This window comes from Netta rufina, assembly GCF_964035555.1.
Source record: "Netta rufina genome assembly, chromosome: W".
NCBI lineage: Eukaryota > Metazoa > Chordata > Aves > Anseriformes > Anatidae > Netta > Netta rufina.
The window spans coordinates 1,204,182-1,225,931 of record NC_140139.1 but is presented as its reverse complement, the minus strand read 5'-3'; the positions used below and the strand labels follow the sequence as shown (position 1 = coordinate 1,225,931).

General features: G+C 48.3%; 2 protein-coding genes across 2 annotated transcripts; one reads left to right on the top strand and one right to left on the bottom strand.

The window, feature by feature from the left end:
* Positions 1–467: 467 nt before the first annotated feature.
* Positions 468–8,656, top strand: RAB27B (RAB27B, member RAS oncogene family; the record flags this gene model as incomplete). The annotated part of the gene is made up of 5 exons (XM_084304365.1): positions 468–620; positions 3,259–3,344; positions 4,485–4,588; positions 6,928–7,051; positions 8,467–8,656. The coding sequence occupies 5 exons, from the start codon at positions 468–470 to the stop codon at positions 8,654–8,656; spliced, it is 657 nt and encodes a 218-aa protein (XP_084160491.1).
* Positions 8,657–13,363: 4,707 nt separating this feature from the next.
* On the bottom strand, positions 13,364–19,511 carry CCDC68 (coiled-coil domain containing 68; the record flags this gene model as incomplete). Its single annotated transcript, XM_084304482.1, has 10 exons — positions 13,364–13,430; positions 13,688–13,764; positions 13,972–14,055; positions 14,358–14,463; positions 14,805–14,887; positions 15,309–15,437; positions 15,553–15,678; positions 15,900–16,043; positions 17,109–17,251; positions 19,502–19,511. 10 exons carry the CDS (start codon positions 19,509–19,511, stop codon positions 13,364–13,366), a joined length of 969 nt encoding a protein of 322 aa, XP_084160608.1.
* Positions 19,512–21,750: the final 2,239 nt, after the last annotated feature.

Here is a 21,750-nt window from a genome sequence, read left to right as displayed (position 1 = left end):
CCGCAGGAAATAAATCAACCTGCAGGCAAAAAAGCAACTCGGCTGTGGCGGAGCTGAGCCCACGCTGTGGGTTTTCCATCTGTTTGGCTTTCTTCTCCACTCCAATTAGTACCGGCAGCATTTGATTAGGGGGCGGGTTTCGCCGAGCAAGGCAGATGTGCGTGCCTCTGGTCGCGCCGGTGAAAAAACCGTGTGTGTGAGGGCCCTGCCTTTATCCCCCGTGACCCCGGGATGATTGCTTACTCTGCTTTTTAATTAGTTCTGTCTAAAAAACACACGTTTCTATCAAGATAAAAACACGCAGCCCTTATAACTTCATGCAATGCTGTTATTAGCCCGAGCCCTCCAAGTCTCGTCACCCAAGGCAAGTCTCTGCAAGTCGTCTTCCATCAAGGAGGGGGTCATTCTGGTTTTTTAAACATTTTTTTTTCTTCTTCTTCTTCCGTAGGTTCCTAAAAATTAGCACTATGACTGATGGAGACTACGATTATCTGATCAAACTCCTGGCCCTTGGAGACTCTGGGGTTGGCAAAACCACCTTCCTCTACAGATACACCGACAACAAATTCAATCCCAAATTCATCACGACAGTAGGGATAGATTTTCGGGAAAAACGAGTGGTAAGTGGTCTCGGCTGAACGATAGCAGCTTCCTTTTTATCTGTCCTCGTTGCTGCTGAGAACAAATTTGACGTAGATGTGCGCTGCTGCTCTTGCTGTGGGACATAACGTGTTGATAACGCTTTTCCTGCTCCAGCTCTTGGCTTAAACAAATCATAATTAGGAACTGGATAAAGGAGAAAAACGCCATTATCTTTATCCCGATGTGGGACTGGCAAGTGGTTTATTTCCAAGAGCAGGTTTCCATAGTGCTGCTGAATGAGGTGTGCTTGCTGATGCCTAGAAATAACTCCAGCCCCAAAACATAAAAATTTAAACAGAAAAGGTGGAAACTTTCAGAAATGCAGAAGTTTCAACTCGCTTCCAGTAACCTAGCGAACGAGCTTGCTGCTTCCCTGCTCCCCCGTCAGCAGCAAGGCTGAAAAATGAGTGCAAGGACTCTGTTATCAGCAGTCCTTGTAGGATTGATGGAGCTCCTAACGCAGGGCGTGCAGCCTGCTCCGCAATGCACTCATTTCTTCATCCTAAATAGAAGATGAGAGGCTTTTTTCAGGAATAAGAGAGCATGCTTGCTCCGTTTTAATTTCACATGACTAATCTATCTGCTCGTACATCCTGATAGCAGAGACAAGCTAAATATAGGGGACAAAGGCAACTTTCTAATAGGAATCGTTCCAGCTTGCTTGAAGAGCAAAACCATGATAAATACAAGATATTAGGCCCTGGAGGATGATTTTACTTAGTTATTTGATAAAACAGATGTAAACACTTGCCCAGTATGGAGATATGGAGACCTCTTTATGGAGATCTCCATATGGAGATCTCTTTAAATCTGCATTTTTTTAAATTTAAATACTTGAAGGATTTTGCATGAAAAGTCCTTGGAAGTCTTGACAATGCAGAGATGCTAAAGGGGCAGACCCGGGCAGCTTTTCCTTTTTAATAACTTTTTTTAATAACTTTTTTTAATGGCTGAGAGCATTTGTGGCTGTGGTGTTGAGTTCGGTGGTGCCATCGTGAAGGGTACGTGCCAGCCCCACTGAAGAGATGGCCCCGTATGGGTTTTAGGGCTAAATCATACATTTCTTGGTCCCCTGCCCTGTGTGGGTTTTAGGGGTAAATCACACATTTTTCAGTCCCTTGCTTGAGCCATAGGAGCCCACGGGTTTATGGTGTGGTCAGGACACGCTAGGTGTATTCAGGTCCGTGGGGAACCAGGCAATTAGTAGGCAACTCTTGTAAATCAGCAGCACTAGAGAATTAATCATTAGGCCTGAGGTAGAATAAAATGGATTACATCTTAAATTAGCCCTAATCAGCGCTCCAGCAGTTCAGACCGGTTAAACACGACGCACGGGTCGGAGGGGAACCCGGATCCTCCACCGCACCGCTGGGTTCCCCCGGTGGAGAGAGAGGAAAATATGAAAAGCAGTTTTATTGCAAGGAGACGTCTGAACACGCAGCTCGCTGGCGTGCTCGTTCCCTGCCTCGTTGAGACGCTCGTTAACGTGTTTTGAAGACGGGTGCTGGCTTCCTTCCAGGGGGCTGAACTTTTCTGCTAAGGGTTGCAGGCGGATTTCTTCTGTAATTTTCCACTGCCGTACGTTTTGGGGGTGAGATCGCTGATAAGGGTGGACGAAACTACGCCTTACGTGCAATCACAAGCTTTAAAACATCTGGAAGGTCCGTCTGAATAAGATGGCCTTTTAAGAAGGAGCTCCAAAAGGTTCAATGCGTGTTCTTCTGTTGCGTGGAAGTCATATTAAAAAAAACGAGCCCGTGAAATTCCCTGTTTCTAGCGCTGGGTATTGCAGGAACATGCTTCAGTGAGCCTATTTAATTCACAAAGCGTGGTGTGTGGTTGATCTGCTGGTTCTTCTCGGCTTTTCAGAGCTGTTGAAATCCACAAAGGAAAGAAAAAGGTGTTCAGGTTAGAAGCTACGCGTTGAAATTGCAACAGATGAAATAAATCCACAGGATCACAGAATAATCTGGGTCGTAATGGGCCTCCCGAGGTCATTTAGTCCAACCCCCAATTAATATTAACTGGGCTGAGCAGGAAAGCTGAACGCTGGGTTTGACAGCCCAGGGAGGGCAGGTGAAGAAGTATTCCTCGAATAAGGTCAGTGGAGCATCTGGATAAAGACACGTCCAAAAAGTCCATATCCTCCTGCTGTAAATTCATTTACAGGCAACATTTCCCTGCTTTTAAAATTGCTAAGAGTCTGCTGAGCAAGTTCAGAGAGCAAAAATGGCTCCTATTTGTGTGTTTTTTTTTTCCTTCTGTCTTTTACTGTAACAGTTCGTGTACACGTTGCTTTTGTTCAATAAGGAATTGAACAGAAAAAAGGTCACGGTGCTTTGAGTGCCACGGTTGCAGTTGGTCAGGAAGTCGTTAATGTCTAACAGGAGTTAACGAATCAAAAAAAAAAATTAGTAATAGTGGCTAACGCTGTCAGCCAGCTGCAAATCTTGCAAGGACAGCAACGAAACAGAGCACAGAAAGCTTGCTCAGCACAGTGCTGAATCAAGTTTTATTGAATTGGTATCTAATTTGAAGTACTGAACATGACCAAATAATCTTCCAAAGGAGGGTTTTGTGTGATTCTTGCGTTTACTGATTGCACTCTCTCGTTAGGTGTACAATAGCAGAGGACCAAATGGATCTCCAGGAAAAGCCTTCAAGGTGCATCTCCAGCTTTGGGACACCGCTGGACAGGAAAGGTGAGAGTCCAGTCTGAGTTTTTCCACGTCTGTGGGTAAGCCATTAGTCCCTTCACGTGAAGAATCTCAGAAATCCTCCTAATTTGGGACAAGAACAGTATTTTCCGGGAACGAAGCTTTTTCTGACACTTTATTTAGGGTGGAGAGTCCTAGCTCAAGTCTTACCCATGCTGACTAGTATGGAAGAAACCTCTGCTTTCATGGTTTTGTGTGTGAGGTTTTGCAGCTATCATCTGTTGACAAGGGAAGAAGCAGAGGAAGCCGAGTGTAGTGATGAGGCAGATTTCAGGTTTCTAAATAAGCAGTGCTAGCACTGTGTGGGAGGGGTTACTGCCACGTGAAAAGCAGAAAACAGCCGAAATTTTGGTTGTATCTCTCCTGCTTACCCCCAAACGCCATTTATGTAGTAAAAGTTAAACATTTTGAGGCTAGTTTTTTGCTGAAAAGGAAGACTACGAATGCGTCAGGGCATCTGATGTATTTTTTTGTTTTAATTTGCATGGGTGCGTGCCACGAAATACCAGTTTCTGTTCCTGACACGTAGGTTTTGCAGGATTACATAGGGCAGTTTTGGGATGGGATCGATCCCCCGCCACGTACAAACTCTGACACGTGTGATATCGTTTGGATTGCCTTCACCTTTTTGATTTGAGCAGAGTTGTGACCTTTGGGTGACAAACAGCTGTAGTTTCGTGGTTGGTACTTTCATCCAGCTTTGTAGGCCAGCTCTTCTCCCTCTCCATCTCTGTCCCGGGTTAAATCAGACAGAATTGGAGCTGATACATTAGTCACTGACAGTGTTTATTTCTCACAAATAAGCTTCCCCTGGCCCGTTACTAACACACTGATTAATATGTGTTGACTGACGTGATGTATCATAGCTAAAATGAAAATCACATTATTTTTTTTTTCCACTTCCAAGGGGAATGTACATCCTCTAAATCATGCAGACTCTTCTGACTGGGATTTTTTTTTTAAGAGCTTTTCACAAGTGATTTGGAAAACCTTTCATTTACTTCACCTCTTTCTCCTTACCCAGTTCAGTTTTGCCAGAAATGTGCTTACCTCGAATCGTAGAGCTCATTTTGTAACAGAGCTGTGCTCTCTTTTATTTTTTCTTTTTTTTTCTTCCTCCTTCAGATTTCGAAGCCTCACCACAGCGTTTTTCAGAGATGCTATGGGCTTTTTACTGATGTTTGATCTCACCAGTCAACAGAGCTTCTTAAATGTCAGAAATTGGATGAGTAAGTAGAAACATACACTTTGCATTTACTGGGTGACTTGAAGCTTTCCTGCGCATTTTTTATGCTTCCAGGCTCTATGTGCTTGTGAACTGGAAAAATTTCAGAGGTTTTTATGTCTAAAGCAGCCATATGTGAGGTGCTCACAACCCGTGTGCTCTAAAGCACCTCTGCTCCAGATCAAGGTTTGAGATGCTCATGAGCTGAGTTGTAGTGATGCATGCAAGGATGACAACTGAAGGTCTGCCAGAGGTAGGAGGACGTGGATTGTGGTCCTGTGGAGCGTGGCACCCTGTTGTGACTTAATTTGGGGCCACACTGACTTGCCTCGAGCAGGATATGCCCCTTGATTTGGGGTGAAAGCTTCATCAGATGTGAAAGATGCATGCACAGCATAAAGGCTGTGGATGTGGTCTACCTTGACTTCAGCAAGGCTTTTGACACCGTCTCCCACAGCATTCTCCTCAAGAAACTGTCTGCTCTTGGCTTGGACTGGCGCACGCTTCGCTGGGTTAGAAACTGGCTGGATAGCCGGGCCCAAAGAGTCGTGGTGAATGGAGCCAAGTCCAGTTGGAGGCCAGTCACTAGTGGCGTCCCCCAGGGCTCGGTGCTGGGGCCGGTCCTCTTTAATATCTTCATCGATGATCTGGACGAGGGCATCGAGTGCACCCTCAGTAAGTTCGCAGATGACACCAAGTTAGGTGCGTGTGTCGATCTGCTCGAGGGTAGGAAAGCTCTGCAGGAGGATCTGGATAGGCTGCACCGATGGGCTGAGGTCAACTGCATGAAGTTCAACAAGGCCAAGTGCCGGGTCCTGCACCTGGGGCGCAATAACCCCAAGCAGAGCTACAGACTGGGAGAGGAATGGTTGGAGAGCTGCCAGGCAGAGAAGGACCTGGGAGTGATGGTGGATAGTCAGCTGAATATGAGCCAGCAGTGTGCTCAGGTGGCCAAGAAGGCCAACGGCATCCTGGCTTGTATCAGGAACAGCGTGACCAGCAGGGCGAGGGAGGTGATCGTCCGCCTGTACTCAGCTCTGGTGAGGCCGCACCTCGAGTACTGTGTTCAGTTTTGGGCCCCTCGCTACAAGAAGGACATCGAGGTGCTTGAGCGGGTGCAGAGAAGGGCGACGAAGCTGGTGAGGGGCCTGGAGAACAAGTCCTACGAGGAGCGGCTGAGGGAGCTGGGCTTGTTCAGCCTGGAGAAGAGGAGGCTCAGGGGTGACCTTATCGCTCTCTATAGGTACCTCAAGGGAGGCTGTAGCGAGGTCGGGGTTGGCCTGTTCTCCCACGTGCCTGGTGACAGGACGAGGGGGAATGGGCTTAAGTTGAGCCAGGGGAGTTTTAGGTTAGATGTTAGGAAGAATTTCTTCACTGAAAGGGTTGTTAGACATTGGAACAGGCTGCCCAGGGAAGTGGTGGAGTCACCATCCCTGGAAGTCTTCAAAAGACGTTTAGATGTAGAGCTTAGGGATATGGTTTAGTGGAGGGCTGTTAGCGTTAGGTTGGAGGTTGGACTCGATGACCTTGAGGTCTCTTCCAACCTAGAAATTCTGTGATTCTGTGATTCTGTGATATGCTCTTCTTTTTTTTATTTTTTATTTTTTATTTTTTGCATGGTAGACTTCTGAACACATACTTGATAATCTCGTTTGGATTTGGCACAATCCAAACAAATCTGTCGCCTCCTGAAAATTTCTGGTGTTTGACACTTCTTTGGCCAATCTCCTTATTTGAGATGATACAAAGGAGCTCGGAAAACGCTGTTTGGTTTAATGGTGTGATTTGTATTAGCAAAACAGAACGGGATTCCTTCCTGGCTTTGAGGTTTTGATTCAGATTGGTCTTTGAAGCTCATGTTTGAAAGCAGATAGTACTTGAGAATTGAACAGCTGAATGTATTCTGGCCCTTAACAGGGTCAGAAAAAAAACTACCTACAGCTGTAGGTAGTTTTTGTTAGGACAACCACCTGACTAACAAGGAAAAGAAGGTTAAACTCTTAAAGTTTCTTGTTAATTGAGGGTATTCAGAGTCCTGGAAGGATGGAGGCTGCTGCTTTTCCAGCTGGTAGCTTTCCAGCCAGGGAGCTGAAGTGGGGATAACGCAAAAATTCAGACAGTTTTGTGAAAACAGCTCCAGATTTTATATACTAGCTGAATTTCTTCTTCAGAGATTCATTCCTCCCACTAAAAGGTTGGTGTCATCGCAATCTTCCTCTGCTTACCGAGTTGAGTCCCGACTTTCTTCTGTGTTGCAGGCCTTTTGAATTGTTTTGTCAGCTGCCTGAGTCTCTAAAGCACTTCCAGCATTCCCTTAATTCTCCTGTTTATTTTTCCTTCTAGGTCAGCTGCAAGCCAATGCGTATTGTGAGAACCCAGATATCGTGTTAATTGGTAATAAAGCGGATTTATCCGACCAGCGGGAGGTAAATGAAAGGCAAGCAAAAGATCTGGCGGACAAATACGGGTAAGCACGTTGTGGCAGAAGCCAAATTTAGTGGTCCAATTGTTGGAAGCACAGCTAATGGCTGGCTGGAGACACCTGCAAGGAAGAGATGCTCTGAGGTGTGCAGACAGTGCAGTATCACACACCTGTAGTGAAGCTCATCATGATGTAGTGAAGCTCATCGTGAACCTATTTGAACAGGAAATGGCAAGAAACACCCAAAAAATAAAACATCTAGATCACGGTGATGTGATACAGGTGTTGTCTTTACAGGAAAAAAATAGGTGGTACTTTAAAGTAGTAGACATCGATGTGTCTGTTGCCTATGTGGGCTTCTCAAATTGTGTTTTGGAAGAGGTTTTCTGTAGGAAGCAGCCCTCGGAGAGAGAAGGGAGGTGCTGGAGATGGGTGGGTGCTCACCTATGGAAAAGGAGCACAGGTTTGGGGCGTTTTCAGAACAGGGAAACGCCTGCATTTGCAGTAGATCGATCACAACCCGAGGTGTGAGTCAGATTTGCAGGAAGCGTGGCGTGTAGGAGGCACGGCTTCGCTCAGACACGTGGCTGGGTGCTGGCTGAGCTGGTGCTGGGGCCCGGCTGTGTTTTAGCTCTGTGCCAGAGCCAGCACTCAGTGGGTTTAATGCTCAGGTTGGAAGGGATAAGGACCAGGACAGAAGTGGCAGTAATGGGACATCTCTGTGGGACTGTGCCAGTTCAGCATCCAGAGAGCATATGAGAAAGGTGTAGAAACTGTACTCACCTCGGTATTAAAATAAGCAGGCCTCAGTTTTAAATCTGTTAAAGTAACTTGCCTATAGAAATTGTTCTCAAAAGAAGCAAAAATTAACTACATTTTTGATGTTTTCTTCAATGCCTGGAGGAAAAAAAAGACAACTCCAACTTGAATATGGGAAAGATCTCTCCCTGTTCTCAATTGAGAAACAGTTTTGCCTTATCCATCCACTGTGGGTCAGGAATTTCTTAACAACTGAAAGATGTACAGTCACTTTTTCTAAATGTTTTGATAAGTAAGCCTGTTGGAGAAACCACACAGCCTGCAGTGATACGGTCCCTGAGGCTTTCTGTGATGCACACCAAGGTTTCTCCTTAAAGCTGATGTTCTGGTGACCTGAAGGACTTTCAGCCGAGGTTTGCGTTGACGTTCTTACTCTTTGAAGTCAAAATGTCAGGACAGATTTATTTCTTTTTTAATTAGTTTGTCTGTTTTGTGTGCATATCAACACACCACCACGTGCTAGGAACGGGAGTTTGGGTTCTGGTGAGCTGGGAAATAGAGTCCCAACAACCCAAAAACCTCTCACACGGTTTTCATTAACTCTAAACCCACCACCGATAGCTGTGCCAAGGGTTTTATGAAGAGTTCAGTCTCCGTTGCCTTAAAAGCCCCTCCAGTAAACCCTTTTCTTTTCGCCGTAGCATCCCCTACTTCGAAACAAGTGCTGCTACCGGCCAGAACGTGGAGAAGGCCGTGGACACGCTGCTGGACTTGATAATGAAACGGATGGAGCAGTGCGTGGACAAGACGCAGGTCTCCGACACGGCCAACGGGGGAAGCTCGGGGAAGCTGGATTCAGCAAAACCGGAGGAGAAGAAGTGTGCCTGCTAAAGCTCGCCCCGAAACTGTGAGGACCGGTGCCGATAGCGCACCCCAACGTGGCTGACCCACCACCAAATCCAATCCCGCTCCGTCGAGCCGTGCACAGCAGCTCCATCGTGTTAGTGGGATCGTGCTTTTATTTTTTTTTTTCCCTCCCAAGGACTGGTTGAAAAACCTCCGACCCCTGTTGCGGTGAGGCTCTTGTGCTGAAATCATTATTCCCGAGTACGGTGTCATCGTCCTGAGTGATTCTCCCACCTGCTCTTCCCCGCTCCCGTTCCCTCAGCCCCTCGTCTTTCCTTGTCGGGATGCTGAACGGAGGAAAGTAGCTCTATCCAAAATATATATATTTAAAAAAAAAAAAAGGGGAGGGGTAAGAATATATTGTGTACATCAGCTGGATATTGGAATTTTAATGGAGGTGGGTGCTTTTCTAGGTCTGTGCCATTTTTCCACGGATTTTTTTTTTCTTTATGGTTCTTAATCTGCAGCAGGGAGCGCGTGTTTTGTAAAACAGAGAGATGAAAGGTGGTGTGTGGCCTCTGAAGGAAAACTTTGTCGCTTGCACAGAGTGAAGCTGCTTGGGGGTGGTGTCTGTGTGTGTGTGTTTTGGGCTTTTGGGCAGGAAGAAGGGCATTTAATTTAAAAAAAAAATAATTATAATTATCAGGGAATTGTGCAGCATTGCTGATGTTGCCAATAATCCAAGCAGGGATTGGAGCGTGGCAGGAAAAAATAATGCATTGAGAGGGATTGTGGCACGGCGGGGACGGTTTGTAAAGATGAGAATGTAACGCATGGGAACAGATTAATTATATTTTAGGAAGCATCTTTTGAATCTGGCAGTGGGCAGAGGTTATTCTGCTGGCAGTGCTGCAGCAGTGGGGTGGATGGCAAAGATTTCTATGGGTGAAAACCACTTTGAGTGAAATATCACGCTGCTTATCACGAGCAAAGATAAATACAGGACAAAGTAAAGAAAAATGCTATATTTGTAAGCAAAGAGATTGTTTTCTAAATCAGGTTACAGCATAGAGTTTATCCCTTTTTTTTTTTTTTATAGGATAACGATTTGGGTTTTATACTGCTGGTAGTTAAAGGTCTATTTGTGGCTATTGTGCTTTCAGCTACTTAAAAATCATTCAGGGATCCACTCAAGGGATCCATATAGGAGTAAAAGGGAAATGACTCCAGCAAAAGTTTTGTTCCTTGCTAATACAGGAAGCTAATTATTATGTGTTTTGTTTTTTGTTTTTTTTTTTTTTTTAAAAAAAAAAGGAAGCCAATGAAACTATTATTCCAAAAGGATTTTGTTATCAAAACTGTACAGGAAAAGGGAGAGAAATGGCAGTTTCTCCTCCTGGTAGGTGCTGCAGGTAGGTTTTATAGGGAAGCTCTCAGGTATTAAAGCGAGGAAAGAGGAACATAATAAATGTTCCTAAATGCCTGCCAACAGCTTTGTTGCTTATTAGGTTAATCCTCCTTGCAAAAAAATAGGACAGGGTTTTAAGTAAGTCTGTTACCTGTTACCTCTCGGTTTCCATTTGACTCTTGCTCCCTTTTTTTCCCCTGCTGAGCAGCTGCAGCCCTGCAGGGATGCCTCAGAGCCACTCCTTGGGGCGGGAGCAGCTCAAACTGAAAGTGAGAGCAGCGTTCAAAGTTCCCAGGTTGTACGTAATGTCCTGGAGACAATGGCAACCGCAGCACAGAAAGGCCACATCTGAGTCATCCCTGTGGTGGAAGCCTATTGTGGAGGGATTAAAGCCCAGCAGGTTGGCACAGCACTTTATTTACTGCTTCTGCCTCTTCTGATTGCACTCTGGACTCCTGAATGTATCCCCCCCAGGTGCCAAATCCTATTATTTTCACCCTTTTTGCACTCCCCTTGGGTGAAGTGTTTCGCTTTTACCGTGTGGTGCCCTAGAAGTGGCTCTGGGACAGTGGCCTTGGAAATGAATTAGCTTTCACTTAATCCCTCTGCTTGGATATGGCCTTACCCCACCCCAGCAGATCTTGAATTCGAATCCTGCTGTTGCAGAATTTCCTTGTAGGTGTTTGAATTTGGGAGTATTCACTTTTGAGCACGTTTGCAAGCCTGCCAGGCATCCCACGTGAGGCTGGGAGAGGGAGAGGAGGTCCAGCGTGGGAAACCAGCAGAGGGGGCTTAAATAACTCTCATCTTCTTTATTGCCTTTGCTTTCAGTGGCTTTCTTGGGATGTTTGAAAGAAGAAAGGTAGCTGAAATACAGTGCTGGGTGCTTGAAAGATGCTCTTTTTAAAAGCAGAAGGGACGGATGGGGAATTTGCTGCTGCTCCTGGAGCTGCAAGTGGCTTCAGGAGGCTGCGATGTAGTGAAGGATGGAGCTGAGAGCAGCAGCTGGCTTGGTAACTTTATAAAAAAAAAAAAACAATTGCCTTAAACTGTTTTCTGAAGGCTAAGCATTCCTTTTTCTGACTGTGTAAAGGGTTGTCACACATCCATTTACATTTTAGAGGATTGGATCCTGTAGGAAACTTTATTAAAAGTTGTACCTGATGTGACTTTTGATACCTGCTCCCTAGCAACTCCTTGGGCTTATTTCAAGGTAAGAGGTTTTTATCTCTTAGATCTATTTCAAGGCCTGGATGTAACTAGGGTGGTGGTTTTTTTTCAGCCTAAACGTAAAACAAAATGAAAAAAAATTGAGCTGTTATTTTAAAATCTGTATTCCCGTCACTATAACCCTAGAAAAGTAGGAGGTGTAAAAAAATAACCTCAAGTGACTGCTATTTTTACGCGTGCGAATGCTGTGGGCGTTTCAGACCACGCTCTGATATTGCACAAAGAAAAGGAAAGGGGAAAAAAAATCAACGTCTTGTAACTGATGTGAAAATGTTAAAATGAGTAGGTTTTGTTTTTTTTTTTTTTTTTACCTGACTGCTGTGAGACCTGGCTTGAGACTAGTTTAAAGAGAGCCAAATTTTCACAGCTTTTCTGTCTTGCGTAATTCTTTTACTTTAAGCACAAAACACTCCGACACCTCTCCCCCCAAAAGAAAACCAGAAGTGCACCCCCTATATAGGATGAATTGTCTTGTTTTTGTGTTTTTTCCCCCAAGAGGCTGCTATCTGGCTTAGAATTATGCTCTTAGATGCTGGGCAGAGCTGTTTCTAATTTCTTATTTCCGTCTAAACCGGTTAAAGACAACAGAGGAGGTGATTCTTGGCTTTGTGCTTTTCCAGTTACCTAGTGAACACGTAACTTTAGAAAATAAACCCTAAACTCGTCCATCCTCATTGTGCAATAGGGCTTTAATGGACAAACTGTGTATTACAAAAAAAAAAAAGCCTCTTGTGTCTTACCAACCTACTTCTGGACGTTGAATTGTTCTTTGGCTTCGGCGAGGCCCCTTTCCTCGTCCAGATATGAACACTACGGAGCCTGTAGCAGTTCCTCCCCGGGTGTTTTCTTCTGTTGTGCTCTGGTAAGCATGTTTTACGTTCGTCTCCAGCAGACCCCTGTGACGCCTAGTGACATAAGTGCGGTTGACACTATAGCTCGAACACAAACGGTGTTTTTTTTAGCATTAGATGCCCCTCGCTGGGACCACGGCGCTTGCTTAACAAATTTCTTGTCACTTTTTTTTTGTACCAAAGCACCTGGGGCTTCAAGCCGTGCTGGCGGATGAGCCCCCGGTGCGTGGGTCTGTGTAACACAGCTGAGGAATGTACGCCCGTGATCCGGTTTCTGCACTGTTATTTTCACAATAAAAGTACATTTTTAAGCGGCTGGCTCACCTCTTTGGGGGGAAAGCGGTTATTTTTTTTTTAATCCTGACCTGCAGTTGAGCTCAGTTTCTCCTGAAAGGATAAACCCAACTTCTGAAGCTAGCTACGAAAAGGAACAGACAAATTTGGTACGTTCAAGTCTTATTTAAGGATCAACACGGTTGTTTTTCCCAAAATACTGCCGTCTGTGACAACAGGTGAGAAAACAAACTTTATACAAGGCTTTGGCTTTCCTTTCCATTCAGAGGTGAAGGTGCACGTGCAAATAGCGTCACTCACGTGGGGGATATGAGTCACACCACGAGGTGACATCTCAAACGAGGGACAAACGGTGCCCAGAACACTTTGGTGTGACAGCAGAGGGACCAGCCTGTCCTGGGCACGGGGCTGGACGGATGAGATGTTACCTGCACCGGGACAGTCAGGGGTAGGCAGCAGGAGCTGTTCATCACCCTTTCACGATTTTGGATCAAAATGAGGACGTAAATGCCAGAAAGCATCCAGGAAACAAGTCCAATCCCATGCAAACGGGATTTTGGTGAAGGGAAGGAGAGGCTACACGTGGAGCTTTGTCCTCGCACTGACTGGAGCACAAAACTCACCGTGGAAAGTGTTCAGGAAAACAAAAGCTGGTCGAACACCGAGAGGAATCTGCTCAAATCCTTGTCTGAGGACGGTGCAGTGCCATGCCCAGGGTGCTGAATGCCACGGGGACGGCCCCGTATGGCTTACCATGAACAGCTCCTGCTCCCGGTGGGTATGGAACTGATGCCCCTGGGCTCTCTCTTCACCTCGTGCCTTGGTTCCAGGTTTATTCTCCCAAAAGCAGCTCCGCGGCACCTCTTCTGCACCGCGTCTCAGAAAAAGCAAGTGTTGAAGACGTGTTGCAACACAAGAAGTCCTTCTGCCAAAGGCAGGAGAAGCACGCCCTCGTTTCATTAAGTTCATTCAGCAGTCCTGCTTCTTCATCCTGGTCAGCAGCAGGTAAGGGGATGCTCTGTAGTCCCGCAGGGGGCTGTGGAGTGAAGCAGAGAAAAGCAGGGATCGCTCAGAAACCTTCCCACACCTCTTTTTCTAAAAAAAAGATCACAAACCCACCCCTCCCTATACACTCACACCACCAGTGAGGTGTAACTGCTGCCCTGCGTGTGGGCAGCAGGCTCCCGCCTCCCTTTCCTGCATCAGGAAGGGATCCTCTGCAGGCTGCGATCCGATTCCTTCCCCCAAGGCCTGGCTCAGCTCTCCCAAACCTCCCCGGGCAGAGGCACTCACTCTGTCAGGACGGCTTTTGAAACTTTCGTCTTGGGCTGGCCGGACCAGAACGCCACTTTGTCTTTTAGTTCTTTATTCTGCAGGGGGAAAAAAAAAAAACAAACAACAAGATGTAATGCAAATAAATCACAGCCAGGCGTTGCCCCCAGCTCAGCAGCCTCCAGGGCCATCCCTGCTTTCTGCTGCCCTCTCTCCTGATGTTTCCCCACCTGAGAAACACGAGGATTTCACAGGACCACTGCTGATCTCTCAGCTTAATGCCCCTTCCTCCTTCCTGGCCTTACCTGAGTCTCAAGCGCCGTCACCTTTTCGGTCAGGTCTTCTATTTTCTTGTCCTGGATTTTGAGTTCTTCGTTCAATTCCTCCGCCTAGGAGTTAAGAAAGGAAGGCTGTAAGATTTTTCCAAAACACGAAAAACGAGTAAAACCACAGCATTAAGCGTCCTGCCACACCAGGGGACTTGCAGGCACTTCTTTCAACAAATAAAAACCGAAGCTAATTGATTGCCCAACGTATAAGACAATTTCCGTGTCGTGTTTTCCTTATTTTGCCTCGTGTTGGCGAGGGCTGTTCGTGACAGCATGTTTACAGCCCGAGCTCGCCCCATCCACCACAATAACCCCATTTTGGGGGTGATGGAGGCCTCTGCATCCCCCATCCTGGGCCTTACCTCCTGGATGACGCGGCGCAGGCTCTGGTGCTGCGCCCCGATGAGGCGCTGCAGGTGGCCGATCTGCTCCCGCAGCGTGGCGATGTCCTGCTGCACCGCCAGGCACCTGGGGACAGGAACAAGGAGGGGAGCACAAGTTTATAAAAGCTCCTGGGCTGAGCAGAGCAAATAAACCCATAAAATAAAGCCCTAAAATAAGCCAGACTGCGTGTGGTAGGCCCCCTTGCCAACCCGAATCCCTGTTGAGCGCGAAACTCATCGATAACTCCACGGGCTGATTTGCAAACGAGTTCATAAGCAATAAAACATTATCCGATATTAAAAAAAAAAAAGAGTAAGGGGGGGCTGCAGATGTTCTGGGAGCCCCACGGGGTGGGTAAGGAGCGATACCCTCCAAAAGTCACCCCCAGAAACAAGGGGAGCGCTGCACCGTGCACGTTTAGTCACCGTTTGCTGTCTTCGTTCCTCGACATCATCTGCAGAAGCATCTTTTCATAGGACGTTTTCTTTTCCATCAGCGTTTTCTTCTCCTAAGGAAATAAAAACAGTTTTCTGAGAACGGTATTACACACCCTGTCGTTTCTTTACCAAGAGACATTCGGCTTTAGGTCCGACCGCTAGCCAGACCCCAAAAATTCAGCGATAGCCGCCTACAGCAACCTCAACTCCAGGTGTAGGTACAGAAACCTGACCTCTTTAAACCAACCCAGAAAGAGATGGCAGCGTACTGACCTACCACGAGAAAATTCACTCTTAAAATAACAGGTTTTGCCTTAATTTAATTAGCAAAAACCTCAGGTCTTCTGAGTGGCCACGCTCAGCCACCAGAGGGTACCACAAAAGTGCTACATCCGACTCTATTTACAGGATGTTTTTTTTAACCAGAAGGCCACAAATCCTTCAAAAATACTTTTTCCACCACTTGCCAAACCTCGTGGTTTTGCCTCCCACCTCCTCCATCCTGTGCACGCGCTGCTCCATGGCCGCGATGCGGGCGCACCTCTCCTCCACGGCGCCGGCGAGCTGCGTGGCCTTCTCCTCCTGCTGCTGCAGCTTTCCCTCCTGCTCCCGACTGCGGGCCTGAAAATGAGGAGGGCACAGGACCCCGCTGAGATTTTGGGGGCTCAGAATACCTTCCTGGACCAGCTCGGTAGCTGAGCAGGACCGTCGTGCCCCCTCCCAGGGAGATCCGTACCTGTATTTGCTGCTTCTCCTTCTCCTGAGTTTTGCAAAGTTCTTCGGAGCGAGCCTGGTAGCTCTCGTAGAGTTTTTGGGAGGCCGCCCGGAGAGCCTGCACGCCCGCTTCTCTCGTGGCTTCCAGCTAGAAAGGGGGAATTTCACAATAATTATATACAATATAATCATTTTTCACTATTTTCCCCTGTCAACAAAGGAGGTTTAATATGAATTTCATCGTCTGCTAGAACAAAGCAGCTCACACCAGCTAGAGAAGCGAGGCAGCTCTGCCTCTTCCCCCCCAAAAACTGTTGTCCCCCGTGCCACGAGGCACAGGAGAAACCTTGGGAAGCCCCCAGCACGTACCTTGATCCGCAGCAGCTGGTTCTCCCTGCTGACCAGCAGCAGCTGCTGCTCCGTTTCCCTCATCTTTGCTGCCACGGGGCTGCAGCTCGAGCTCCAGCCGCTGCTCCTGGGCTCTGCGCGACTTCCCGGCACCGGAGGGTGCTGCTAAAAGGGAACAAATAGGGAAAGAATGATTAAGGGATCGGAAAAACAGATGACTGAGCCCCTAAAACAGGCTGGTTTTTTTTTGTAATCACCCCTTTCCTTTTCCTGGGAGCCAGCGTTGCAGAGCAGCCAGCTCTACCCAATGCCAGCAGAGCAGTGCAGCTCCCCAGGGCTTCATATTTTAAAGCCTCAGCACATCAGTCCTAATAAACAGCTGCCTTCTGCTCCCCCCCATTGTTACTCTGCAAGAATAATTCGCTTTTAGATGATCACCTAGGGCAGGTGAGGCCGCATACACACACGTTAGCAACTGCTGTCCACCTCTCCACTCTGAGACCCGGTTTGTGCAGGAAACGCGACCCGCAGCCGCTCAGATTTCTGCCAGAACTCGCTGGCATTTTGCACGGCCTTTCTTCCTTTCCTCCCAGTTCGCTTGTTAAAAATAAACCCCTAAAAACAAAGGGCTGCCTGGGCATTTCAAAGAGCTCAAACACCATAAATCACTTTCTGTTCGCCTCTTTTCTTCCCACCTCCTTCCTCACCTGAGCAGAAAAAGGGATAAGCGTTTTAAAGAACTTGTTGTGATCAATTATTTCTTAATGAGCAGAGTTTTGGCCCACCCCTTCACACACCCTTCCTGAGTTAATGTCACCACCACCGAATATATCCTTTTTTGCAGTGAGGCTGGATCCTTTTATCCTTTCATTTTCATCATTTTATCCTTTTATTTTCATCAGCTCCCACCTTGTTCTGCTGCTGTCACCTGTGAAGCACAAGGCACCCATCCTAAACACCTCCTTATCGCAAAGCGTCCCCAGCTCTGCATTTGGGTGGGGACAGCACATCAACGCCTCTTGCAACAACCCTAAATGAGGGGTGGAAAACCCTCGGTTTCAGAGTGGTTGACCCAAGACAGCGCGTGCTGTAATTAAAGCAGCGTTGTGGAGAAAATCATATTTGTAGTAAATAGCCACGCGTGGTCGGGATCTTCTCTTTCGGCAGCTATCACGATTGCTCACCATGCTGCCAAGCGAAGGAGGGAGCAAAACAAGGCTTCACAAATACCTTTTTCACATATTCAGCTTCTTCGGTGAGCTCGGCGCAGGAGGAGCCGTACAGGACGTAGCTCCCCTCCGAGCCCCGGTCTTCCCGCATTACTTCTTCAGTGAGCAGCAGGGTGGTGGTCACGATGCGTGCGTTCCTCTGACCTGTAGAAGGGCGAGAAGAGGGGCTTGGCTCCTTAATTCAATGCAGCAAGGCCATTTCTCCACCCCATTTAATTCCATTTCGGCTTCAGGGGTGTGCTGGAGCCAAGCAGGCGTTGCAAGCTTAAAGAAACAAAGACTGAGAACCACATAAAAATAAAATGTAGGCACTTCCTTTTCTTTTTTCTTTTTATAGATGGGAAAATAAATGAATTCGCACATTATTCTCATTGAGGATCTCACCGACTTCTCGCTAGCAACCTAAACCTCAATCCTACATCGTTTCAGAAAACTCTTGGCCGGAGACTCCGGGCAGAAAACGTGCCAACGCCTCGCACGCACCTGCAATTTGACACGGGGCAAAACAAAACTTTTGCCACTCGTCTGAGAAGTTTATCCACCAAAAGCAATTACAGCCAGCAGAGCGGTCCCACCGCCAACTAGAGCAAGTCCCGGGGACTGATAACCTGTCCTGCTCAGATGCGAGGAGCAGCACAAAGCAGGAACAACATCGTAACACTCGGGAGAGGGGTGGGAGCAAAACTACCTACGGGAACGGATGGGAGACAGCAGATAAAGCTTCTTCTTCCCGTGTCACGCACCGAGAGGAAGGTCCCAGCCACCTCGGTTCTGCTTCTCTTGTACAATGGTGACATCCAGTGTCAGCTGCTTTCCTCTGAAAGGAGCCTGCATTGCTCCAGCTCCCTGTTTCCAGCCTGTCCCAGCAAGCTTACAGGTGCCCATCAGGCAAGCTGGTTTTTAAACGAGCCCCTCTGAAGCATCTGGAACTAATTAAAGCTCGCACAGGAGATTAATCAAACCACTCAGCGTGGTGGTGGACAGGCTCAAAACAAAAAGTGGTTGGGTTTTACAAACCTTGCAGATCATTTACAATAAAAGTTCACTGAAAAATACATTTATTTAAAGACACTGGAGTTCAAGGTCTTAGCTCCTGCGGGTTAAGTCGGTGAGAGCCATCCCCGCATGGTTTGCTGCAGGCAAACCCTCGTGTTCATTGAGTCATCCCAGCACAGAGTGTTGCAGCACTACCAGGAAGCTCACTCAGGCTAGCCCATTTCTTAATTAACCCGTTTTCTAGTAAAATATAATTAGGCAACTTGAAATATTTATTGCTGCGGTGGAGGAGGAATTGTGTTCCCACAAGGAGCTGTTTGCACAACCGCCCCGCTGCAGACCTTCCCCTCCTTCTGTTAACCTGTGTCCCAGCCGGACAATACAGAAAACTAAATCATAAATCAGCCATAAATAAGCATTAAAAAAAAAAAATAAAATGATGTTAAACGAAGAGCTCCCTTTCTGGCTGTAATTTTCATGGGACTGGCAAGGAGGAGCTGGAGATCCAGACACAACCCTCAGGGCTTTGACCTCAAGCGAGCACACGGAGGAGGTTTCCATAGCTCCAGAGGATGGTTCCCTGCTGGCACAAAGTCATTTCTCGCTTTGGGGCTGCTGTTTTCCTCCTGGCTGCCAGCTCACCCCACACAGGGGCACCCCACACCAGTCTCCCTCCAGCCTGGGGGGTTCAGCCTGGAGCCTCCGGGTCCTGTCCCCTGGGGTTGAGTGGGGTCAAATGCCTTTTAGCCCTGAAGAAGCGGAGGCAGGAGAAATAAAGAGTGGGCAAAGCCCCACAAGGTGGCCTGAAGGTCCCCAGCACAGTCCCTGTCTGTCGGGGACTGGGGACGGGTCTGTGCCATAAACCCCAAATCTGGGTCTTTGCCCCGAGCGCCTTTCCAGGCGGGGCAACGGGACCAGCAACAAAACGAAGGCAGGGCTGGAGCCCTTCTAATCAGAATTAACACATTTCATTGCAACTAGTGGGGATATTCGGGTAAAAAACCCTGTGACAGCCCCCAGCAGAGCCCTGTACCCCAACACCCGGTCTCTCCCTGCCCATGCTCCCCAGGAGCTGCCAGGTAAACAACCACGGCGCTCGTCCCAGAGCTGAACAGGGATTTAGCCACCATTCCTCCCCCTTTTCATGCCTGTGCCTGCAGGAGCTGCTTGCTGTGGCTGCTCCCAGCGCTGTTTAACAACCCCTTGCTAGAAAATACACCGAAACACGAAACAAAAACACCTTTGGGTGCTCCCCCGGGGGCTTGGGCAGGCTGCGGTGCCCCCAGCACCCACCCAGCGGGTCCCCCACTCTTCCTCCTCCTCCTTCTCTTCCTCCTCCTCCTCTTCCTCAGCCTCCTGCCCCCCCAAACCCTTCTCCCCCCATTCCCTCAGCCTCACCTGCGGACATGGCTCGGCCCCAGCCGCCGGGGAGCCCCGAGCACGGCCCCGAGCCCCGCCCGGCCCCGCCTCAGCCCGGCCCGGTTTGGGTCGGAGCCTCCAGCCCCACAGCCCTCACAGCCCTCCCCCTATAACGTTCCCCCTCTGGAGCGGCACGGGTAGAGGGTAAAATGGGAACGGAGGGAGAAAAACGTGTCATAAAAGTGCTACAAACACAGCAGCCCTGTCAGCAGGTCTGCCCCACAGCAAGCCCTCCGCGCCCGTAACCCCAAAATCCACCGTTTTGCACCCAGTTTTCTCGTCCCGGCAGCGTCTTGAAGCTGAGGCTGTGTGGCGCAGCTGCTGGGCACCCACCCACCACCATAGTGTCCCCACATGATGCTGTCCCCTCGTGGTGTCCCCTCATGGTGTCCCCCCATGGTGTCCCCCTGCACTGTTGGGACCCCAGCATTGTCCCGGGCTGAGGGCCAGGAGCTGCTGGCCCCAGCGAGCTGTCTGTTCTCTGGGAGGGCAAGGGATTGTCTTATTAATTATAATTAGAAATAATAAGAATAATAAAGCATTACTCCTCTTTTCTTCTGCCTGGGACGTGCTGCCTCTTTCTCGCCTTTGGGTGTGAGGTGTGGGACAAAGTCAGGCTGGTCCCAGCCCCATTTAGAGAGCAAACAGTGGCGAGGCAGCGCCCAGCTCCAAAGTCTCCTCTCCTCAGCAAGGTGAGAGGCTGAGCACACCCCAAAACCACCCCGAGCCCAGTTAGCACCCAGCACATCCCCCAGGACTGCTCCTTCCTCAGCTCTGGAAACTCAAATCTCTAAAACGGGGGCACAAGAGGAGGTTTTTCGCCTCCTACCCACCCACTGGTGGTTAATCTTTAGTCCCCTGTGAGCCTTGGAGCTGGCTCCAGCTGCGTTTAGCAGCCCAGGACGGCAGAGTCCAGGTGATTTCATTTCCCTTCACTGCTTACGGCAGGGGAGGCAAAACGCAGCTTGGCGTGGCCTTGAGGCTGCGTCTCAAATGGTTTGCAAACACCGCTGTGCTTTCCCCCAGGAAGTCTCTGAGGGTGTAAGATTTGCTAAATCATTTGCTAGCGTTGACACGGGGTGATGCCTGAAGACCTTTATTCATGGGGAGACGTTTCGAGGTGACTTACGGGGTACTGCAGGAGCTGCCAGCCCAGCTATCAGCATGCTGCAGTGCTCCACGCAGCCTTGTGCAAGCTTCACGTGTAGCACCCACATGGCAGGGGAGGCCGATGAGCCACGGGAATTTAGGTTAGTGATTCGGACTTGCCCTGGGATTCATCATTCCTCCCCGCCGCATCCTGTTTTGATTCAGCCACAGGTTTATATGGGATGTGCAGGGAGCTGAGCCTGTGACGGGAAGGTCTCCCAGCCCCTGGAGCTTGTTCAGTTACTCATCCTCGTACTGTCATTATTCAAATATCTCCATTTCACCTCCACAAAAGCACAGTTATAGCCACAAACTCGTTCAAAAGAGAACGGAGAAAATTATTATGTCACTACAGGTTTTCCCACCAAACTTCCATTGTGGGCTTTGCTGAGTAAAGCATTAAGATCATTCGCAAATTTTGAGGTCTGGAGCAAAGCCTGATGAATAATATGGAAAGACACTTTATATATATCTCTGAAGGAGGATTACTTATTTTTATTTCTCTATTGAAAACATAAGCAGTAATGCAGCTGCATCACTCAAACTCTGGAAGCATGACTCTTTCATTCTGTGCTTCGCTTCTGCATTTTCAGGAGCTTTCAGGCAGGAGAGAGCCAGAAAGGAGCACCAAATATCCAAATCCCGTGCAGAAATGCCATTTCGTGGAGCTGGCTCCTGAGCTGCCCGCGGAAATGCCATCCTCTCCTCGTCCCAGCTCCGGCCGCTCCTGCCCATGAACCCCGTGGGTGTAACCGCAGGTTTGCCAGCAGACACCGTGAGCATTCAGTCAGCAATTTCCCTGGTGGGAGGATCACTGATTAGCGAGGCAAAGTGCATTCCTCGCTGGAAACCCGTCCGATCCCACTCAGGTTTTTCCGGTCACAGCGCACGGCCGGCGGTCCCCGTGCTGCCCCCACTGATGCTCGGCCCCATAGCTCGCCTTGCCCTTGGCTGCTCACAGCTCCTGCACCGCCTGCTCCCCAAATCCCTTACCCGAAGCCAGCCTTCATGCCAGAGCCGAGGAAGATTAAAGATGAGGATTTAGAAATTTTAATAAAGACCCAAAGTTCCTTCAAGCC